The 19,149-nt window shown below is 44.5% G+C and overlaps 1 protein-coding gene across 1 annotated transcript in view; it reads right to left on the bottom strand.

Annotated features, from left to right (window-relative positions):
- LOC132818844 (uncharacterized) overlaps nt 1-18,736 on the bottom strand; it is a 266,974-nt gene extending 248,238 nt beyond the window's left edge. The window contains exon 1 of the mRNA XM_060829979.1: nt 18,284-18,736. Coding sequence (XP_060685962.1) covers nt 18,284-18,350 — 67 coding nt within the window. The 5' untranslated portion in view covers nt 18,351-18,736. The remainder of the gene's footprint in view (nt 1-18,283) is intronic.
- Between the last annotated feature and the right edge of the window lie 413 nt (nt 18,737-19,149).

Raw genomic sequence — 19,149 nt, 5'->3', positions numbered from 1 at the left:
GCGACGAAACAAACTGTCATTTGTTCGTCTTAAAATGCCACGGGCAACGACTGCAATGTTTTGGAACAGATCTCACTTAGACCAATGATTTGGAGTTTACGGATCTAGTTATCAAATAGAAGTATGCAAACAAGATAGTAGCTTATAAGAGAAGACTCCAATCAACCAAATGCTTTTTAAAAACTCCAATGTATCACTTGTGGCTATGGAAAAAGACTGTCTTAAGAGAAACTTTAGCTCCATAAGTGGCGTAGGCATTCCATTCTGTATTACTCATGGGCCCAGCTGGAAATTCCAATAGATTACAGCATAGTGCAACTAAAATCCCTGCAATTACTTATGTTACATGACTGCCTTAACCCCATAACATTATGTCATATGTAGTACATCTTTGAAATGGAAGAAATAAAGGATTATCTGCCAAATTCAGCTCAGTGTGTGAGGGCTTTTGGAGAATTGCTGGAAGCTCCTCAAACATCCCAGGTTCCAGGGGTCTCAAGAAGAATTTCGAGGCACAGAGCCAAGCAGAAACTTGTTGAGTACAGTGTGCGGTTCGGGAACAGACCAAACCATTGGTCATCTGAGCAAGCAGTGCATTGATACAGCCAACTTAGCAATTAATGCATTGCAGACCTGTTAATCATTTTTAAGAAAATAGGTAGTGGAAGTTAATAATTCATTTCAAGAATGCACAGGCAGGGGTGTAAAGTTTACCGGATAACGAAAGTTAATTTAAACATCAGGGTCAATAGTACAACATGTCGGTGCACCGATGTATCAGCTTGTGAGAAAGCTGCTCGCCACATATGGCAACTTGTGGTTATAAGTCAGGCCAGTAGGGGGTGCACAAGGTGGAGGCCACCTGGCAAACCAGGACTGAAAGCTACCTGGGCTAGTCTTATCTAGACTTGAGTTGAGATAATAAACTGAAGTACTGCATCAATTATTTAGCAACTAAAGTGAATCTTACTCTTCCACACAATATTATTTAAGTAACAGAGGCCTTCAATGATTAGTTGGGTGGCCTCCTTCCCTGCAATATGATTTTGCCACCTTTTTGTACACACTATGACTAATGTGTAAACAGCGCTGCTTTGAAAGTACAGATACACCAACCAGCACCTTCAAACCCAGAAACACAACAGTTGTAAACGACCCTGTACCATCGCCCAATGGCATGGAACCCGAACTGATGTTCCAATTCTGATTAATAATCTGGCAGCAGAAACAAACTGCTACCTGGCCTGGATCGATTCTGAAGTCAGTGTTGAAGAATAATGACTTTGGTGTTTTGATTTTTATTTTGGAATTGATTCCAATCGAGAGAATGATATTAATGTCACAGATGAGGAAGAGGGAGCAGAGATATTGGATCAGACACAAATAGAGTCATAGAGTCAGAGAGATGTACAGCACAGAAACAGACCCTTTGCACCAATTCATCTGTGCTGACCAGATATTCTAACCTAATCTAGTCCCATTGGCCAGCATTTCTCTCTAAACCCTTCCCATCATATACCCAACCAAATGCCTTTTTAAATGTTGTAATTCTACCAGCCCCACTACTTCCTCTGGCAGATCATTCCATACACGTACCACCCTCTATGTGAAAACGTTGCCCCTTAGCTCCATTTTAAGTCTTTCCCCTCTCACCTTAAACCTATGACTTCTAGTTCTGCAGTCCCCTACTCTGGGGAAAAGTTCTTGACTATTCACGCTACACATGCCCCTTGTGATTTTATATACTTCTAAAAGATCACCCCTCAGCCTCCAAACGTTCAGGCAAAATAACCCCAGCCTATTCGGCCTCTCCCAATAGTACAAGCCCTCCAACTCTGGCAACACTCTTGTAAATCTTTTCTGAATCCTTTAAAGTTTCACAACATCTTCCCTCTAACAGGGAGACCAGAAATGATCTCAGTATTCCAAAAATGGCCTAACCAATGTCCTATACTCAATATATTGACCAATAAAGGCAAGCATACCAAACACCTTCTTCACTATCCTATCTACCTGTGATTCCACTTTCAAGGAACTATGAATCTGCACTCCAAGGTCTCTTTGTTCAGCAACACCCCCCAGGACCTTACCATTAAGTGTATAAGGACAAAGTGTGGACGACAGATGCTGGAGAGTCAGGATTGAAAAGTGTGGCGCTGAAAAAGCACAGCATTGAAATGTCCGGCATAAGCCCTTCACGAGGAATGTGTAGGGGGAGGGGGGCGCTGAGAGATAGATGTGGATTGGGGGTAGGGCTGGGAGGAGGTAATTGGAAAGGCAATAGGTAGATATAGTTGGGGGTGATGGTCATAGGTCGGAGGTGAGGGTGGAGTGGATAGGTGGGAAGGAAGATAGACAGGTAGGACAAGTCAAGAGGACGGTGCGAGTTGGAGGGTTGGATCTAGGATTACGTTGGAGGAGGGAAGATTTGGAAACTGGTGAAGTCAATGTTGATGCCATGTGGTTGAAGCGTACCAAGGCAGAAGATGGGGCGTTCTTCCTCCCGATGTTGGGTGGCTTGGATTTGGCACTGGAGGCGGCTCAGGACTTGCATGTCCTTGGGGGAGTTGGAGGGGGAGTTGAAGTTGTCAGCCACAGGATGGTGGGATTGTTTGGTGTGTGTGTCTCAAAGATGTTCCCTGAAATGCTCCATGAGTTGGTGTTCTGTCTTCCCAATGTAGAGGAAACTACATCAAGAGCAAAAGACGCAGTAGATGAGGTGGGTGGATGTACAGGAAAATCTCTGCCGAATGTGAAATAATGACTGTAGCTGTGCCACCTTGTGATCCCATGAGGAGGTTGAACAGTTCAAAAACTTCACAAACCCCTCCCACTCGGACCTTAAGTTCACCTAGACCATCTCAAACACCTCCCTCCCATTCCTTTGGGGCCTTGGACGAGGAGAGAGTGGAGGTGTGGCTGCAGGTTTTACACCTCTTGCTGTGGCAAGGGAAGGTGCTGGGAGTTGGGGGGGGGGCGGATTGGTGAGGAAGGCATGGATCTATTGAGGGAGTCACAGAGGGAATGGTCTCTGCGGAGCACAAATCGCACTGTGGATGGAAATATATCGTTCTTGGTGGCGCCTGATTGTAGGTGATGGAAATGGCAGAGGAAATGGCACAGGCGGCACGGTGGCACAGTGGTTAGCACTGCTGCCTCACAGCGCCAGGGACCTGGGTTCAATTCCCACCTCAGGCGACTGACTGTGTGGAGTTTGCACGTTCTCCCCGTGTCTGCGTGGGTTTCCTCCGGGTGCTCTGGTTTCCTCCCACAGTCCAAAGATGTGCGGGTCAGGTGAATTGGCCATGCTAAATTGCCCATAGTGTTAGGTAAGGGGTATATGTAGGGGTAGGGGTATGGGTGGGTTGCGCTTCGGCGGGTCGGTGTGGACTTGTTGGGCCGAAGGGCCTGTTTCCACACTGTAAGTAATCTAATCTAATCTAATAATGCACTGTGTCCGGATATAAGTGGGATGGAAGGTGAGGACTCGGGGGGTTCGCAGTTGGCGGGGTGGGGTTCAAAGGGTGGATGTGAGGAAATGGAGGAGATGTGCTGGAGGGCATTGTTGATCATGTGGGGAGGGGAAATTTTGGTCCTTGAAGGAGGAGGCCATTTGGGATATTCTATGGTGGAACTGATCCATCTGGGAGCAGATTTGGCTGGGATGGAGGAATTGGGAGTAAGGGATAGTGTTTTTACACAGGGTGGGTGGGTGGAGTTGTAGTCTAGGTAGCTGTGGGAGTCAGTGCATTTGAAGTAGATGTCCGCGTTGACTCAGTTGCTGGAGATAGAGATGGAGAGATCCAGGAGAAGAGGGAGGTGTCAGAGATGGCCCAGGTGAAATTAAGGTCAGGGTGGAAAGTGTTTGTGAAGTTGTTGGACTGTTTAACCTCTTCCTAGGAGAATTAGGAGGCACTGATACGGTCATCATTGTAGTGGAGGAACAGGTGGGGGTTGCTGCCAGTGTAACTGAGGACGATGGACTGTTCCACGTATCCTATGAAGAGGCAGGCATAGCTGGGGCCCATGTGGATGCACATGGCTACCCCTTTGGTGTGAAGGAAGTGGGAGGATTTCAAGAAGTTATTGAGGGTGGAGACCAGTTCTGTCAATTGAATGAGTGTGCCAGTGGAGGGTTAGGTTGGCAGGAGAGGAAGAGATGGGGGGCTTGGTGGCCTATACCATGGTGGATGGATGTGTATAGGGGCTGCATGTCCATGGTGAAGATGAGGCATTGGGATCTAGGGAAACAAAGGTAATGGAGGAAGTCGAGGAAATGGGTGGTGTCCCAAATATATGTGGAGAATTTCTGGGCCAAGGGATGAGGAGATATGTTTGGTGGGGCAGGAGCAGGCAGAGACAATGGGTCCACTGAGGCAGTCAGGTTTGTGGATTTTCGGCAAGAGGTAGACCCGGACAGTGCAGGGTTGGGGAACAATGAGATTGGAGGTGCTCGCTATGTCAAGGACATGCAAGTCGTTGGCCACTTCCACTGCCAAATCCAAGCCACCCAACAACTGGGGGAAGAACGCCTCATCTTCTGTCTTAGGACCCTTCAACTGCACAACATTAACATCACTAGTTTCCAAATCTCCCCTCCCCTCACCTCATCCCAAATCCAACCCTTCAATGCAGCACCACTCTCTTGAACTCTCCTACTTTCCATCTTCCTTCCAACATATCCACTCCACTCTCCCTACTGACCTATCACTATCACCCCTCACCAGCTTCTACCAATCGCCTTACCAGCTACCTTCCCCTTAGCCCCACTGTCACCCTCCCATTTTATCTCTCAGACCCCTTCCACCTCCACATTCCTGATGAAGGGCTTATGCTCGAACATTGACTTTCCTGCTCCTCGGATGGTGCCTGACCTGCTGTGCTTTTTCAGCTCCACACTTTTCGACATTCAGTCCAACCCTGACTTGCTTTCCCTAAATGCAGCACCTCACATTTACTTAAATTAAACTCCATCTGCCACTCCTCAAACCCATTGGCCCATCTGATCAAGGTCCCATTGTGGACTGAGGTAATGTTCTTCGCTGTCCACCACATCTCCAATTTTGATGACGTCTGGCAAACTTACTAACCATACGTCCTATAATCACATCCAAATCATTTATATAATAGAGAGAAAGAAGGTGCTATCTGGGTTAACATCACTCAAAAGTCACATAGTTCAGATAGGTCGCATCTAGTTGCAGCAGAACAAAAGTAATAGAGAAAGAAGAAATTTGAGCCACAATCTTTCAATTCTCCTTGGAGTTGTGAGCAGTTTCAGAGCACTGGAAGATTGCAAATCTTACATTCTTCCTCAAAGAAGAAGGAAGATATAAACTGGGTAACTACAGGCCAGCCATTGATGAGAAAACCATTAGAGAGCATTGTCAAGGATAAAATTAATCATCATCTGTGGAAGCATGTATTAATAAAGATCAGCCAACATGGATTTATTAAAGGAAAAGAGTTCCATCTCACTCAATTGTGAAACAAAAACAGAAATTGCTGAAGAAACTTAATTCTGAAGAAAAGGTCGCTGGCCCTGAAATGTTAACTCTGCCTTCTCTCCACAGATGCTGCCAGACCTTACAAGCTTCTCTAGCAATGTTCACAATTTTTGTTTCAAATTTCCAGCATTTGGAGTTCTTTGTTTGCTTTCACTCAACTGTGTGTCTCACTCAACTGAGGTCAATCAAGAAGCAAAACAGAAAGTTCATTAAGTTAGTGCAGTAGCTGTTGGACGTATGGATTTTTAAAATGCCTTACATAAAGTACTTAATAGAATTCCCCTTTAGTTTTATTCCTTCACAGATGTAGACACTGCTAGCATTTATTGATCATCTCTAATTGCCCGGAGGACAGTTAAGAGTCAACAGCAATGCTGTGCATTTGGAGTTACACAAGCCAGATGAGGTAAGAGCAGCAGATCCCTTCCTGAACGTCAACAAGAGGAGCTTTTACAAGAACAAGCAGTGGTTGCAGGGTTGCCATTTTAAAAAAAATATTCACAAGATGTGTGCATCACTGGCTAGGCCAGCATTTAGTGCCTATCCCTAATTTCCCAGAGGCCAGTTAAGAGTCAACCGCATGGAGTCACATGTAGGCCAGGCCAGCTAAGCATGGCAGTTTCCTTCCTGATAGGACATTAGTGAACAAGATTTCTATTTTTCTGACAATCAGCAATGGATTCGTGGTCATCTTTAGACTCTGCGGAGTCCTGAGGTCATGTTGCAGTTGTATAAGACTCTGGTGCGGCCTCATCTGGAGTATTGTGTGCAGTTTTGGTCGCCATACTATAGGAAGGATGTGGAAGCTTTAGAACGAGTGCAGAGGAGGTTTACCAGGATGTTGCCTGGAATGGTAGGAAAATCTTATGAGGAAAGGCTGAGGCACTTGGGGCTGTTCTCATTGGAGAAGAGAAGGTTTAGGGGAGATCTGATAGAAGTGTATAAGATGATTAGGGGTATAGATAGGGTAGATACTAAGAACCTTTTACCGCTAATGGAGTCAGGTGTTACTAGGGGACATAGCTTTAAATTAAGGGGTGGTAGGTATAGGACAGATGTTAGGGGTAGATTCTTCACACAGCGGGTTGTGAGTTCATGGAATGCCCTGCCCGTATCAGTGGTGAACTCTCCTTCTTTATGGTCATTTAAGCGGGCATTGGATAGGCATTTGGAAGTTATTGGGCTAGTATAGGTTAGGTAGGATTCGGTCGGCGCAACATCGAGGGCCGAAGGGCCTGTACTGTGCTGTATCCTTCTATGTTCTATGTTCTTAATTCCAGATTTTGTTTTTAAACTTGAATTTAAATTCCACCATTTGGGATTTGAATCCAGGTCCCCAGACATTACTGGAATACCATTAGGCCATCTCCTCCCCCTAAGGTTAGCTCATTATTCCTGATGTTTTAATCGAGTTTAAACTTCACTATCTGCCATGGTGTGATTCAAAACCAGAACATAAATCATTCTGGATTATTCATTGAGTGACGTTTTGCCCAGAACAAAAGACAAAGCCAATAATTATGGCGGGAAAGGAATGCTAGGAATGTCAAATAGGTGTAAATGTTAGGAGCGAAAAGGTGAAAATGTTCCACTCTGCTGAGAGCAAAGCTAACAAGATACAAACAAGACTCAACCAGGGGAGGGTGGGGGACAAAAGTAAAATGAAGTATAGATTCCTTCATCCAAAATAGTCAGGATTTGGAGATGCCGGTGTTGGACTGAGGTGTACAAAGTTAAAAATCACACAAAACCAGGTTAAAGTCCAACAGGTTTAATTGGAAGCACTAGCACTACATGAAGGAGCAGCGCTCCGAAGGTTAATGCTTCTAAATAAACCTGTTAGACTATAACCTGGTGTTGTGTGATTTTTAACTTCATCCAAAGTAGTTGAACTTGATATTGAGTCCAAGAGGCTATATAGATGCTAATAGTACTGAAGTGGAAAACATTGTATTGTGCCCGCTGCTTGTGTTGAGTTTTGTTAGAACATTGCACATTGGATAGAAATGTTCACATAAAAGGAAGGCAATTTATTGAAATGACAAGCAACTAGAAGGTCAGGGTCATTCCTATGGACAGAGTGAAGGTGTTCCGCTAAGCAGCTCCAAGTCCCCTCCATGCCACACACCATCCTGATTTGGAAACATGCTGCTGTTAGTTCAATGTCACTGGTTTAACAATGTGAAATTCTCTCCCTATTGGCACTGTGGGTGTATCTACACCAAAGGCAGGACTGCAGCAGTTCAAGAAAGCCGCTTACCGCCACCTTCTCAAGGGCAACTAGGGACTGGCAATAAATGCTGACCCAGCCAGTGAGATCCACTTCCCATTCATGGATTGAAAAAGAAATGGAGATCAAAATTGCACACAGTTCTCAGGCATGGTCTCACCAAACAGAACAAGATTTATTATCCAACACCTCGGAAATTAAGCTGTTCGCTTGCCTAATTGCTGGCTGTACCTGCATGCTCACTTTTTCTGGCTCTTTGTATGAGAATTGCCATTAGGGGGTCTTAATGATAGTGTGGAAGTGGTTAGGAAGCTTATCTTAGGGTCAACTGTAACATCAAGGTTGTGAACAATCTGGTTCAGCCTGAAGATAACTGCAAGGGAGAGGAGTCAGTGGCAAGAAAACAATCATTTCTGGCCCCTATCTCTTCCTGTTTGGGTCTGCCAAAGGATTGTTGTTGGATGTATGATGGGATATGTACAGTAAACAGTGCCTTAGACTCGGGAGAACACAGTATCACAAAACAAGCACAGTTCAGATAGTGGAGCTTGAAGACAGGCGGCTCCATCCCTTCTTGAAGGATGGCTATCTGCTGTGGCAGACTCTGTCTATATCGTCTGCACTCACAGGCCACTCATATCACCCTTAGACTCTGTGTGGTAACTGTCAAGAATGTGGTGCTGGAAAAGCATCGCTGGTCAAGCAGCATCCCAGGAGCAGGAGAATCGATGTTTTGGGCAAGACTCCTCCATCAGGATGAGGGGCTCTTGCCTGAAATGTTAAGTCTCTTGCTCCGCGGATGCTGCCTGACCTGCTTTGCTCTTCCAGCACCACACTCTTGGACTCTGACCTCCAGCATCTGCAGCCCTCACTTTCTCCTATTATGTGGTAACTGCCAAGGGTTGCTGCATCTTTGCTGTCAGGTTAGAGATGGAGAATGTATCAGCATGGTAAGTGAATCTTCAAGGAGGAGAAAGTGAGGACTGCAGATGAAGTGAATCTTCAGCCCATTGTGTCCACACCAGTCATCAGCACCTATCTGTTCTAATCCTGTTTTCCAGCACTTGGCCCATAGCCTTGCATGTCATGGCACTTCAAGTGCACATCCAAATGCATCTTAAATGTTGTCTCAGTTCCTGCCTCTACGACACTTTCAGGCAGCGACTTCCAGATACCCACCACCTTTTGGACGATCAAGACTCCACCTTAAACCCCCTGTCCTTTACTTTAAACCTATGTCCCCTTGTTTTTCATTCTTGTACAAAGGAGAAAAGTTTCATTCTTCCTGTCCTTCATATGCCCCTCTTAATTTTGCCTCTGAACCCAATTGTGCCATAAATTTAGAAATTAACCAACTGCAGTTTTAAAACCTTGGCCTTCCTTTCCTAGCACACCAGTCTGACTATAATAATCGCCACTGGGAGAAAATAAGGGCTGCAGATGCTGGAGATGAGCTTATTGTGCTGGAAAAGCACAGCATCCAAGTGAACACTGTCATTCCACTGTAAGTAAACCAACTTGTGAGAATTGTTCTTTAAAGAGCAGTTTGCTTTCTTGGGGGCTAACTTTTACAAACAAATTTTGACATACAATAATGATTTAGGACAGAGATCAGAATAAAGTTAGGCGCAATATGAGGAAGGGGTTTCCTGTCCTGTCAGGAGGCTTGGGAGTCAAGGCTGTAGCTTGAATGAGGGTTTCCTGAACACAGGTTATACCTGAAATGTTCACTTCTCCACCTCCTGATGCTGCCTGACTTGTGGTATTCTTCCAGCCTCCTGCTTGTCTGCCTTGGGTTCCAGTGTCTGCAGGTTTGTTTTGTCTCTGAATGAGAGTTTCAGAGAGCTAGAACGGGGGATGGTCACCATTGCTACAGAGATAGAAATTGGTGGTTTTGAAGATGGCGTTAGAATGAGGAATGAAGCTGACCTCAGATCAAATGTGATGCCAAGGCTGGCTTAGGTTAATTTTTACAATGACTGAATAAAAATGTCCTCCAATGCTGCTACTTTTCAATGGGAGCTGTGTCAAACATGTGGCGTAATGGATTTATGTGCTGCCTTCAAAACCATAATCCAGAGGGCAGGTAGCTCAGCAGGAGGCCATCTGAAACAACAACAACTTGCACATTCGGACAGCAAATTTAACATCGTCAAATGTGTCACGGCTCTTCACAGAAATGTAACCAGATGTAATCCGACACTGAGGAGGTGTAGAGACAGAAGACTAGAAGCTAAATGTTTGACTCGGCTTTTAAGAAGCCACACAAAGGAGGACAGCAAGGTGGAGAGACAGAAGGGGGATTTCCAGAGCTTGTGACCCTGGCATTATAGAGTGAAGAAAATTAGGGATGCGCAGCAGACAAAGTAAAATATTTTGGTGCCTCAAATACGATGTGGTGACTTGTAAACGTGGCAAAGCTTGATGTGTACAAGTGTCTGATAAGCGTCTGACAGTCCCTCCTCCCTACTTTTTATCTTAGCCTGCTGGACACATTTTCCTCATTCTTGAAGAAGGGCTCACGTCTGAAATGTCGATTCTCCTGCTCCTGGGATGCTGCCTGACCTGCTGCGCTTTCGAGTTGAAAATGTGTTGCTGGTTAAAGCACAGCAGGTCAGGCAGCATCCAAGGAATAGGAAATTCGACGTTTCGGGCATAAGCCCTTCATCAGGAATGAGGAGAGGGTGCCAGGCAGGCTAAGATAAAAGGTAGGGAGGAGGGACTTGGGGGAGGGGCGATGGAGATGTGATAGGTGGAAGGAGGTCAAGGTGAGGGTGATAGGCCGGAGTGGGGTGGGGGCGGAGAGGTTCAGCAACACATTTCCAACAAGTGCCTGATAAAGCCAGGATTTTCTGATGCTGAAGTGAAAGCTGCTATTGAAGGCACAGAGAGAAATGACTGGTGCTCAGTTTAATCTGCGGCTCACCACACCTCAGGCAAGGGAGTGGGGGGTGGGGAGGAGGTGGTGATGGTGGGAAGGCAGGGCTTTAATCGTGATCTCAGTCATCAGGAATCTGATTTCTACTGTTGGCATCACTGTGCATCAAAAGCCAGCCGTCCCGGCCAAGTGAACATACCTGACCCCCTGGCAACGTGGCTAAGTAGAGTTGGGCAGCAAAACTTCAACTTCACATGAGTGACTAATCTAACCTTCACCAAAGGAAAGAGAGCTCTTGACAGGCAATCAGTCACTTTGAAGTGCAGTGATTCCGATATACCACCCAGTCAGTGGTCATTCTGAACACAAGATCCCACAACCACCCAAAAATATAAACATTTGAATACATGTACAAATAGATTCAAGAACAGCTTCTTCCCCACTCTTATCAGATTTTTGAGTGGACCTCTCAAATGTTGATTCTGATCTCTCTCTCTCTCTCTCTCTCTCTGCACCTTCTCTGCAGCCTTAACACTGTACACTGCACTCTGCTCTGCTCCCCTGATGCACTTTGTATGATATGATCTGTCTGGAGAGCACACAAAACAACACTTTTCATTGTAACATGGCACATGTTCCAACAATAAATCAATCAATCATCAAAAAGCAAAAAGCTGCAGATGCTGGAGAAACTCAACAGATCTTGTGGGCGGCACGGTGGCACAGTGGTTAGCACTGCTGCCTCACAGCGCCTGTAGACCCGGGTTCAATTCCCGACTCAGGCGACTGACTGTGTGGAGTTTGCACGTTCTCCCCGTGTCTGCGTGGGTTTCCTCCGGGTGCTCCGGTTTCCTCCCACAGTCCAAAGATGTGCGGGTCAGGTGAATTGGCCAAGCTAAATTGCCCGTAGTGTTAGGTAAGGGGTAAATGTAGGGGTATGGGTGGGTTGCGCTTCGGCGGGTCGGTGTGGACTTGTTGGGCCGAAGGGCCTGTTTCCACACTGTAAGTCTAATCTAATCTAATCTTGCAGCATCTGTGCAGTAAGAAACAGAGTTAAGTTTTTGAGTCTGATATTACTCTTCTTCAGAACTGGCAATTTCCACACAACTCAAGTGATCACATCCTTGGCTTGCCAAATGATCTTACATAGACATTATAGCCTATAAATGGTAACTTTTCATAGCCTTATCCTTTGAATACCTAGAAAAACTCTGTGGAATATTTCAACTGAATCCCAACAGTGTGGAAAGAGGCCATTCAGTCCATTGGGTCTGCATGACCATTGCCCCCTACCCATTCCATCCCTGTAACCCTGTGTTTCACATGGCTAATCCATCTAGCCTGCACACCCCTGGATGCTGTGGATAATTTAGTACAGCCAATTCACCTAAACTGCATATCTTTGGACTGTGGGAGGAAACCAGAGCACCCGGAGGAAACCCACACAGACACAAGGAGAACATACAACCTCCGCACAGACAGTTGCCTCAGTCTGGAATCAAACCCAGGTCCCTGGCGCTGTGAGGCAGCAGGGCTAACCACTGTGCCACCACGTCGCCCCAATTTGTTTTGATTTTGTCCCTTATACTTTTATTTTTGTCTGTTTTATCTCATTTCACTCTTCCTGTCTTGCACTTTATGGAATTCCTCCTGAAAATCTATCATCCTATGCCTGAAGTAGAACTGAGCAAGTGTGGTCTTTCCTCACATGCGTGTGTGGACTGGGAGAGTTTGCAGGTTGTATGCTAACAGACAGAATCTTGGTGATGCCCTCACCCAACATCCACGTGTGCTACCCCCCAGGATGTTGGCTGGAGGATGGAGCAGAAACTGGAACTCAGAGTGAACTAGCCAAGTAATTTGTGAATTAATAACAATCCTTGTTATTGTCCTTTTCTTTGCAGATTTAAATTAATTGCTTGTGAATCTGCCACATCATTCTGCTGTAGATATGACTCATTAATTAGAAAGGACAATTACACAAGCTTTCATCAAAACATTTCATCCCAACACTAATCTAGCAACTTGGTGAAAAGTATGTAAGTAATGTGAGCACAGCCAATGCTCACTATCTCCATCCAGGATGGATATTTGGGTTTATATATACATAACCTATCTCTCTATAAAACCTATGTATATTGCATATATATGTAAAATATTGGAGTAGTAACCTTAATGCCCCATTATCACTGGCAATGCAACATCGCTGCCTTGAAAGTGTCTAAAGTTTACCATTGATTCGTGTGGGATAGACCTCTATTCCTGTAGGCAATCTTGGCCCTATGTTATTAAGAGGGCTTTGTTGGTCTTTTAGTGGGTAATAATCAGACAGTGTGTAGTGCAGACCCCTATTTGATTCCACAGATGATGTAACTGCACAAACCGGAGGCAACAACAGCTAATCCAGGCTGCTATTACCCATGGGACCCACACTCCTGCTCATGGTTCCCGATTGCCTTTAACCTGCTGGTGTTACTAGGGACCCTGAGAGGCCTCAGTCTGGGGAGAAGATTCTTCCATATTCCATATCCAGCCAAATTTAACTGAGGACCGGACTGATTATATCATTAATGATTAGTCTTCCACTTTGGCGCAAAGAATAAAAGAAAGCAGCGTACTATTAGAGCGATTGTAGAACTCTGATGTACAGAGGGATCTGGGTATCCTAGTATATGAATCACAGAGTGCAATTCATCAAGTGGTAAGGAAAGATAGAGAAATGGAATTCAAAAATCTGGATGTTATGCTCCAGCTGTACAGACCTTGGTGAGATCACAGCGGGAGTACAACTTTCTTTTCCTTATGTATTTCTTTAGATGCAGCTCCAAGAAAGTTCACTCATGTAGGAAGGGTTTAGAGGGATATGGGCAAAGTGCTGGCAAATGGGACTCGATTAGTTGAGGATGTCCATGTCGACCAGATAAGTCAGACTGAAGGGACTGTTTCCTTGCTGTGCAATTCTATGACTGCTTCTTGTGATGGGGGAGTTATCTTATGAAGAAGGTCGGAATCCTTTGATGTTTTAAAGAAAGATGAGTGATCTAATTGAAACTCATAAGATCCTGAGGGGACCTGATAAGATGGTTGCTGAAATAAAGTGTCTTCCTTCAGGGGAGACTAGAACCAGGGGACACAGGAAAAAATATTTTCCCTCTGAAAACTATTTTCCAGGAGTCTGGAACATGCAAGACATTACATATTTCCAAGACAGAGATAAATAATTTCTTAATTGACAAGGGAGTCAAAGTGTATCTGGGTAGGTGGGGAAATGGAGTTGAAACTGTAGATAGATCAGCCATGATCATGGCAAATGTCAAAACAGGTTCAAGGGCCAAATGGGCTAGTCCTGCTTTGAATTCATATGTTTGTTCAATCAATTTCTCTAATGTTGACTAAGAAACTCCCTGAATGTACTGGAATCTTTAGGGAGTACACCAAAATGTAAAACCTCAGCTCAATGGATCATACAAAAGGAAACACTTAGACTGTAAGGTATAGGAGTAGAGTTAGGCCATTCAACCCAGGAGTCAACTTTGCCGTTCGATCGTGGCTGATAGGTTTCTTAATCCTATTCTCCTGCCTTATTCCTGCACCCTTTATTCTCTTACTAATCAAGAACCTATCTATCTTTGTCTTAAACACACACAATGACTTGGCCACCACAGCCCTCTGCAGCAATGAGTTCTACAGATTGACCACCCTCTGGCTGAAGAAATTGCTTCTCGTCTCAGTATTAGAGGGTTGTCCCTTCACTCTGAGGCTGTGCAAGCTGATCCTAGTCTCCTCCTACTGACAGAAACACCTTCCAGTGTCACAAGATCCTGTCGGTTTTGTGTTGTATGAGCAGACTGCTCAAATCATTGCACGAAACCAAAAGGTTCGGTTCTGAGAAATGTTTATTGAAGGTGACATTGTGATCAAGCTCCAAATGTGTAGCTGGATTCACAGAGAATTCTGGCTTCTTCTGCATTCTCAGTAGTCTGTCAAGAATCTTACATTATTCCACTTAACTAAAAAACTTAATTCATTTAAAGAGATTTGCAAGGATAATATCATGAGCAACCAATGGAGAGGCTGGGGCTTTCTTCTCTAGAAGATAAAAGACTGAAGGATATATTGACAAGGGAGATAAGGTGTACCGTGGGTAGCTGGGAACTGAAGCTACATATTGGACTCAAAATGCTGCTTCTGTCTCTCTCTGTCCACAGATGCTGCCACACCTGCCAAGTTTCTCCAGCAAACTCTCTGTTGTTATCTCATATTTCCAACACTTGCAGTATTTTGCTTTCAAAAGACTGAAGGTAACCTGACAGTGACCTTTAAGATTGTAAAAGGGTTTGGTCAAGTTGACAAAGAGAAAAGGTCTCCACTTATGGGCGAGGCCAGAATACAGGCCACAGGTGGACAATAATAAATTGTATGGAGAAGTCAGGAATTTCTTTTCACCAGAGAACGGTTAAGATGACCAGAACAAGGCACATTTGTGGGAAAGCGCTATAAACACGTGGTAAGCAAGCTGAGGAGACCTTGCTAATGTGATGAGATGAAGAGTTGGGAAGAAGAAGGTTGACAGCAAGCATGGACCAATTGGAATGTTTCCAATATATTACCTTATTTCGTATTCAATGTAATATATAAAGCAATGTCTCCATGGATTGCCACCTTGCTGGAGAGGCTCGAGTGTTCCATTGATCCCAAAAGTGCTGCCATTAGGAATTCTCAACTCCTGGCAGGGTCACCCATGACAATTAGGCCTGAAGGGAGGACACAGACAAAGCACAATCCAAAACAAGTCTTCATCGGCGATGCTGCATGACTAAAGAAATTGCGGGTTTGTTTAGGAAATGAAGGGAGCATATGTAAGGCATAAACAGGATAGATCGAGTGAATCCTTACAAGAGTATAAAGGCAATAGGAGTATACTTAAGAAGGAGCTCAGAAGGGCAAAAATGGGGACATGAGATAGCTTTGGCAAATGGAATTAAGGAGAATCCAAAGGGATTTTACAAATACATAAAGGACAAAAGGGTAACTAGGGAGAGAATAGGACCCCTCAAAGATCAACAAAGCGGCCTTTGTGTGGAGCCATTGGAGAGGGGGGAGATATTAAATGAGTATTTTGCATCAGTATTTACTGTGGAAAAGGATATGGAAGATATAGAATGTAGGGAAAAAGATGGTGACATCTTTAAAAATGTCCATATTACAGAGAAGGAAGTGCTGGACGTCTTGAAATGCATAAAAGTGGGTAAATTTCCAGGATCTGATCTGGTGTATCCTAGAACTCTGTGGGAAGCTAGGCCTCTTGCTGAGATATTATTATCATTGATAGTCACAGGTGAGGTGCTGGAAGAATGGAGTTTGGCAAATGTGGTGCCACTGTTTAAGAAGGGTAGTAAGGACAAGCCAGGGAACTATAGACCGGTGAGCCTGACCTCGGTGGTGGGCAGATTGTTGGAGGGAATCCTGAGGGACAGGGTGTACATGTATTTGGAAAGGCAAGGACTGATTAGGGATAGTCAGCATGGCTTTGTGCATGGGAAATCATGTCTCACAAACTTGATTGAGCTTTTTGAAGAAGTAACAAAGAGGATTGATGAGGACAGAGCAGTAGACATGATCTATCTGAACATCAGTAAGGTGTTCGACAAGGCTCCCATGGGAGATTGGTTAGCAAGATTAGAACTCATAGAATACAGGGAGAACTAGCCATTTGGATGCAGAACTGGCTCAAAGGTAGAATACAGAGGATGGTGGTGGAGGGTTTTTTTTTAGACAGGAGGCCTGTGACCAGTGGAGTGCATAAACACAGTGACTGCAAAAGCAGGTCAGACGCTAAGAACTCTGCAGTGAGTAACTCACCTCTTGAATCCCTAGAGCCTATCCACCATCTACAAAGCACAAGTCAGGAGTGTAACAGAATACTTCCAACTTGCCTGGATGAATGCAGCCCCAACAACACACAAGAAGCTTGACACCATCCAGGATGAAGCAGCCCCTTTGACAGGCATCACTTTCAGAAGCACTGACTCCCTCCACCAATGAGTAGTGTGTACTATCTACAAGACGCAGAAATTCACCAAAGATCCTTAGTCAGCATCTTCCAAATCCACAACACTTCTGTCTCGAAGGAGAAGGGCAGCAGATACATGAGAACACCACCACTTGCAATCTCCCCTCACTACTCTGAATTACATTGCTGTTCCTTCACCATCGCTGGGACAAGATCCTGGAATTCCCGCCATCTTGACATTGTATGTTTACCTACACAACGTGGGCTGTGGCAGTTCAAGAAGGCAGCTCACCACCACCTTCTCAGGGGCATCTAGAGGTGGGCAATAAATGCTGGTCCAGCCACCAGTGCCCATCTTCCATAAGTGAATAAGATAAGATCGTCAAGGTTTCCTTGCCACTGGAAATGGATCTACCTTCTGTCAAAGATCTTTACTCTGCTAATGTGCAACAACATTCCCACATTAAAAACTGTCTGTGACAAGAGGAATGCAGCTGTAGGATTGGGCTCATCAGCCACACAAGAACACACAGAACTCAGGACCAGTGACACGGAATTTCCTAGGAAGACAATCATACTCATTAGCGAGTGATTGCCGCATCTGACAATACAAAACAATCTCATAAACTGAATAATGAGATAAATGTATAAATATTGAAAGATGTAGGGTGGAAAAGAATCTTCAGACTTGAGGGAGCAACTAGAAGAAATTGCAATTAACTCAATGAGACACTTCCATGTGATTTACATCATCACGTCCTGTATTTGCCAACGGTCTTTGACAAAGAATGTTCCCTTAGATGTTCTGTGGGTACACCAGTTGTGAAGAAACTCTGTTCATTTTTCACTGCCAATTGACAACAGTTTATGTTTTAATTAGCCTTCACAGAAGACACACTTAATTTTCTGAAATTGCCTACTGAGTCAGCATATTATTTTCTAAACCTGCTGAGTCATTGCTCACGAACCACAACTCTGTAAAATGATCTTTGGGACAAACTAGAGATAAAATCTGCCTTCGAAATAGTTTTATTTAATCTTTTCATTTTCTTCGCAACCCTCCGCATCCCTGCTTCCTGTTTAGTCTGTGCTGAGGTGCAGTTAACTGAGAGTCAGTCCCCCCCTGGTGCAACAATGATATTCATTTGTCTAGCACTTCTAATTTGATAAAACATCTCAAGTCTCTTCACAAGTACGTTATTGGGCAAAATACCACAACACATAAGGACACATGAGGATGGCCGATCGACAAGTTGGTCAAAATAGTCGATCCTAACTTGCAACATAAAGTAAGAGAGAGAGATGACGGTTTTAGGAAAGGGGTACCAAAGGCGAGATACTTTGTCACTGCGCTGTTCACACTGAATACAAGAAGGTTAATTGATAATGGCAACAGACCAATTTTCACTTTGAGGGGCTTTCAATACAGAAGCTTTGGGATGAAAATACTGGGTGGCAGCTATCTCTTCCCTGGTACAGAGGCATTTGTTCCCACTGCCAATGTAAACTGCCAATTAGACAGACCACAATTCAAACTCACAACTAGCCTGTGCGGTACACTGATGAAACATTCCTGAGCAATCCGAGAGCAGTCACTTGTTGAAAGCAAAACAGATGGCAAATCTATTAAGAATAATGCAATAATAGAATAATACCTGGAATTGTCACTGGTAGCTCAGTGCTGCTACTAGTGGAATCCTGAGTTCCATTGCTCTTCTCCATTCTTGACAGTTCTCTTCCCTGCTCTTGAGTGCTTGGCGTGTCACGAAATGTTTTGTCTTTTTTTTGTTGAAAAGTCTCTTCTGTAAACTGAGTTGAACCAGATCACACCCTGGAAACACTGCTGAAGGGCACAATGCCAGAAGAGCAGCAGGGCTTTCCAATCCAGAGGGCAGATTGGAGTGAGGTGGGGAGGAGGGAAGGTGTTGAGGAGTTGGGGGGTGGGGGGGTGGCGATGGTGAGGGAGAATGAAACAGCAGACTCTAATCTATGTTAACATTGTCATTCAGAACTGAAACAAAAAAAAACATGACTGGAGACATTCGTCAAGAAAGAAAACTCCAGCTGAGACAGTTAATTGTTTTGACAGGAAGTTTGACAGTCCCTGACTAATCAGCTGGTCCGGGTGAAGAAAACAGGATATTCTGTAGTTTTAAAATGTGGGCTTCACAATCAGGGCCCATTTGAGCTGTCTACATCAATGCCTGACAGATTGATACTCTAAGCAGCTGCCTTGGAAAACAAAGCACCCAACACACTGAGTTACTTGTTTTGTTGCCGTCGGAATTTTGTATTAAGTTGCTTGCTCATTCCTTTCGGATTTTACTCAGTGTCGTACTGAACATCTGCAATTCATTGCCTGTGACATTATAAACAAGGGAAGGGCACGCTGATTATAAAGCATGTGGCTTTTGGGAAAACAATAATAATGAAAATTTGACGTCACACAGGCAGCAAATGGTTTCGATTTGCGTCTGGCTCTTTTTGCACCAGTTTGAGAATTGGGTTTATCATTTTCGGT

Source organism: Hemiscyllium ocellatum, chromosome 9, assembly GCF_020745735.1.
Source record: "Hemiscyllium ocellatum isolate sHemOce1 chromosome 9, sHemOce1.pat.X.cur, whole genome shotgun sequence".
Classification (NCBI taxonomy): Eukaryota; Metazoa; Chordata; class Chondrichthyes; order Orectolobiformes; family Hemiscylliidae; genus Hemiscyllium; species Hemiscyllium ocellatum.
This window is presented reverse-complemented; position numbering and strand designations above follow the sequence as displayed.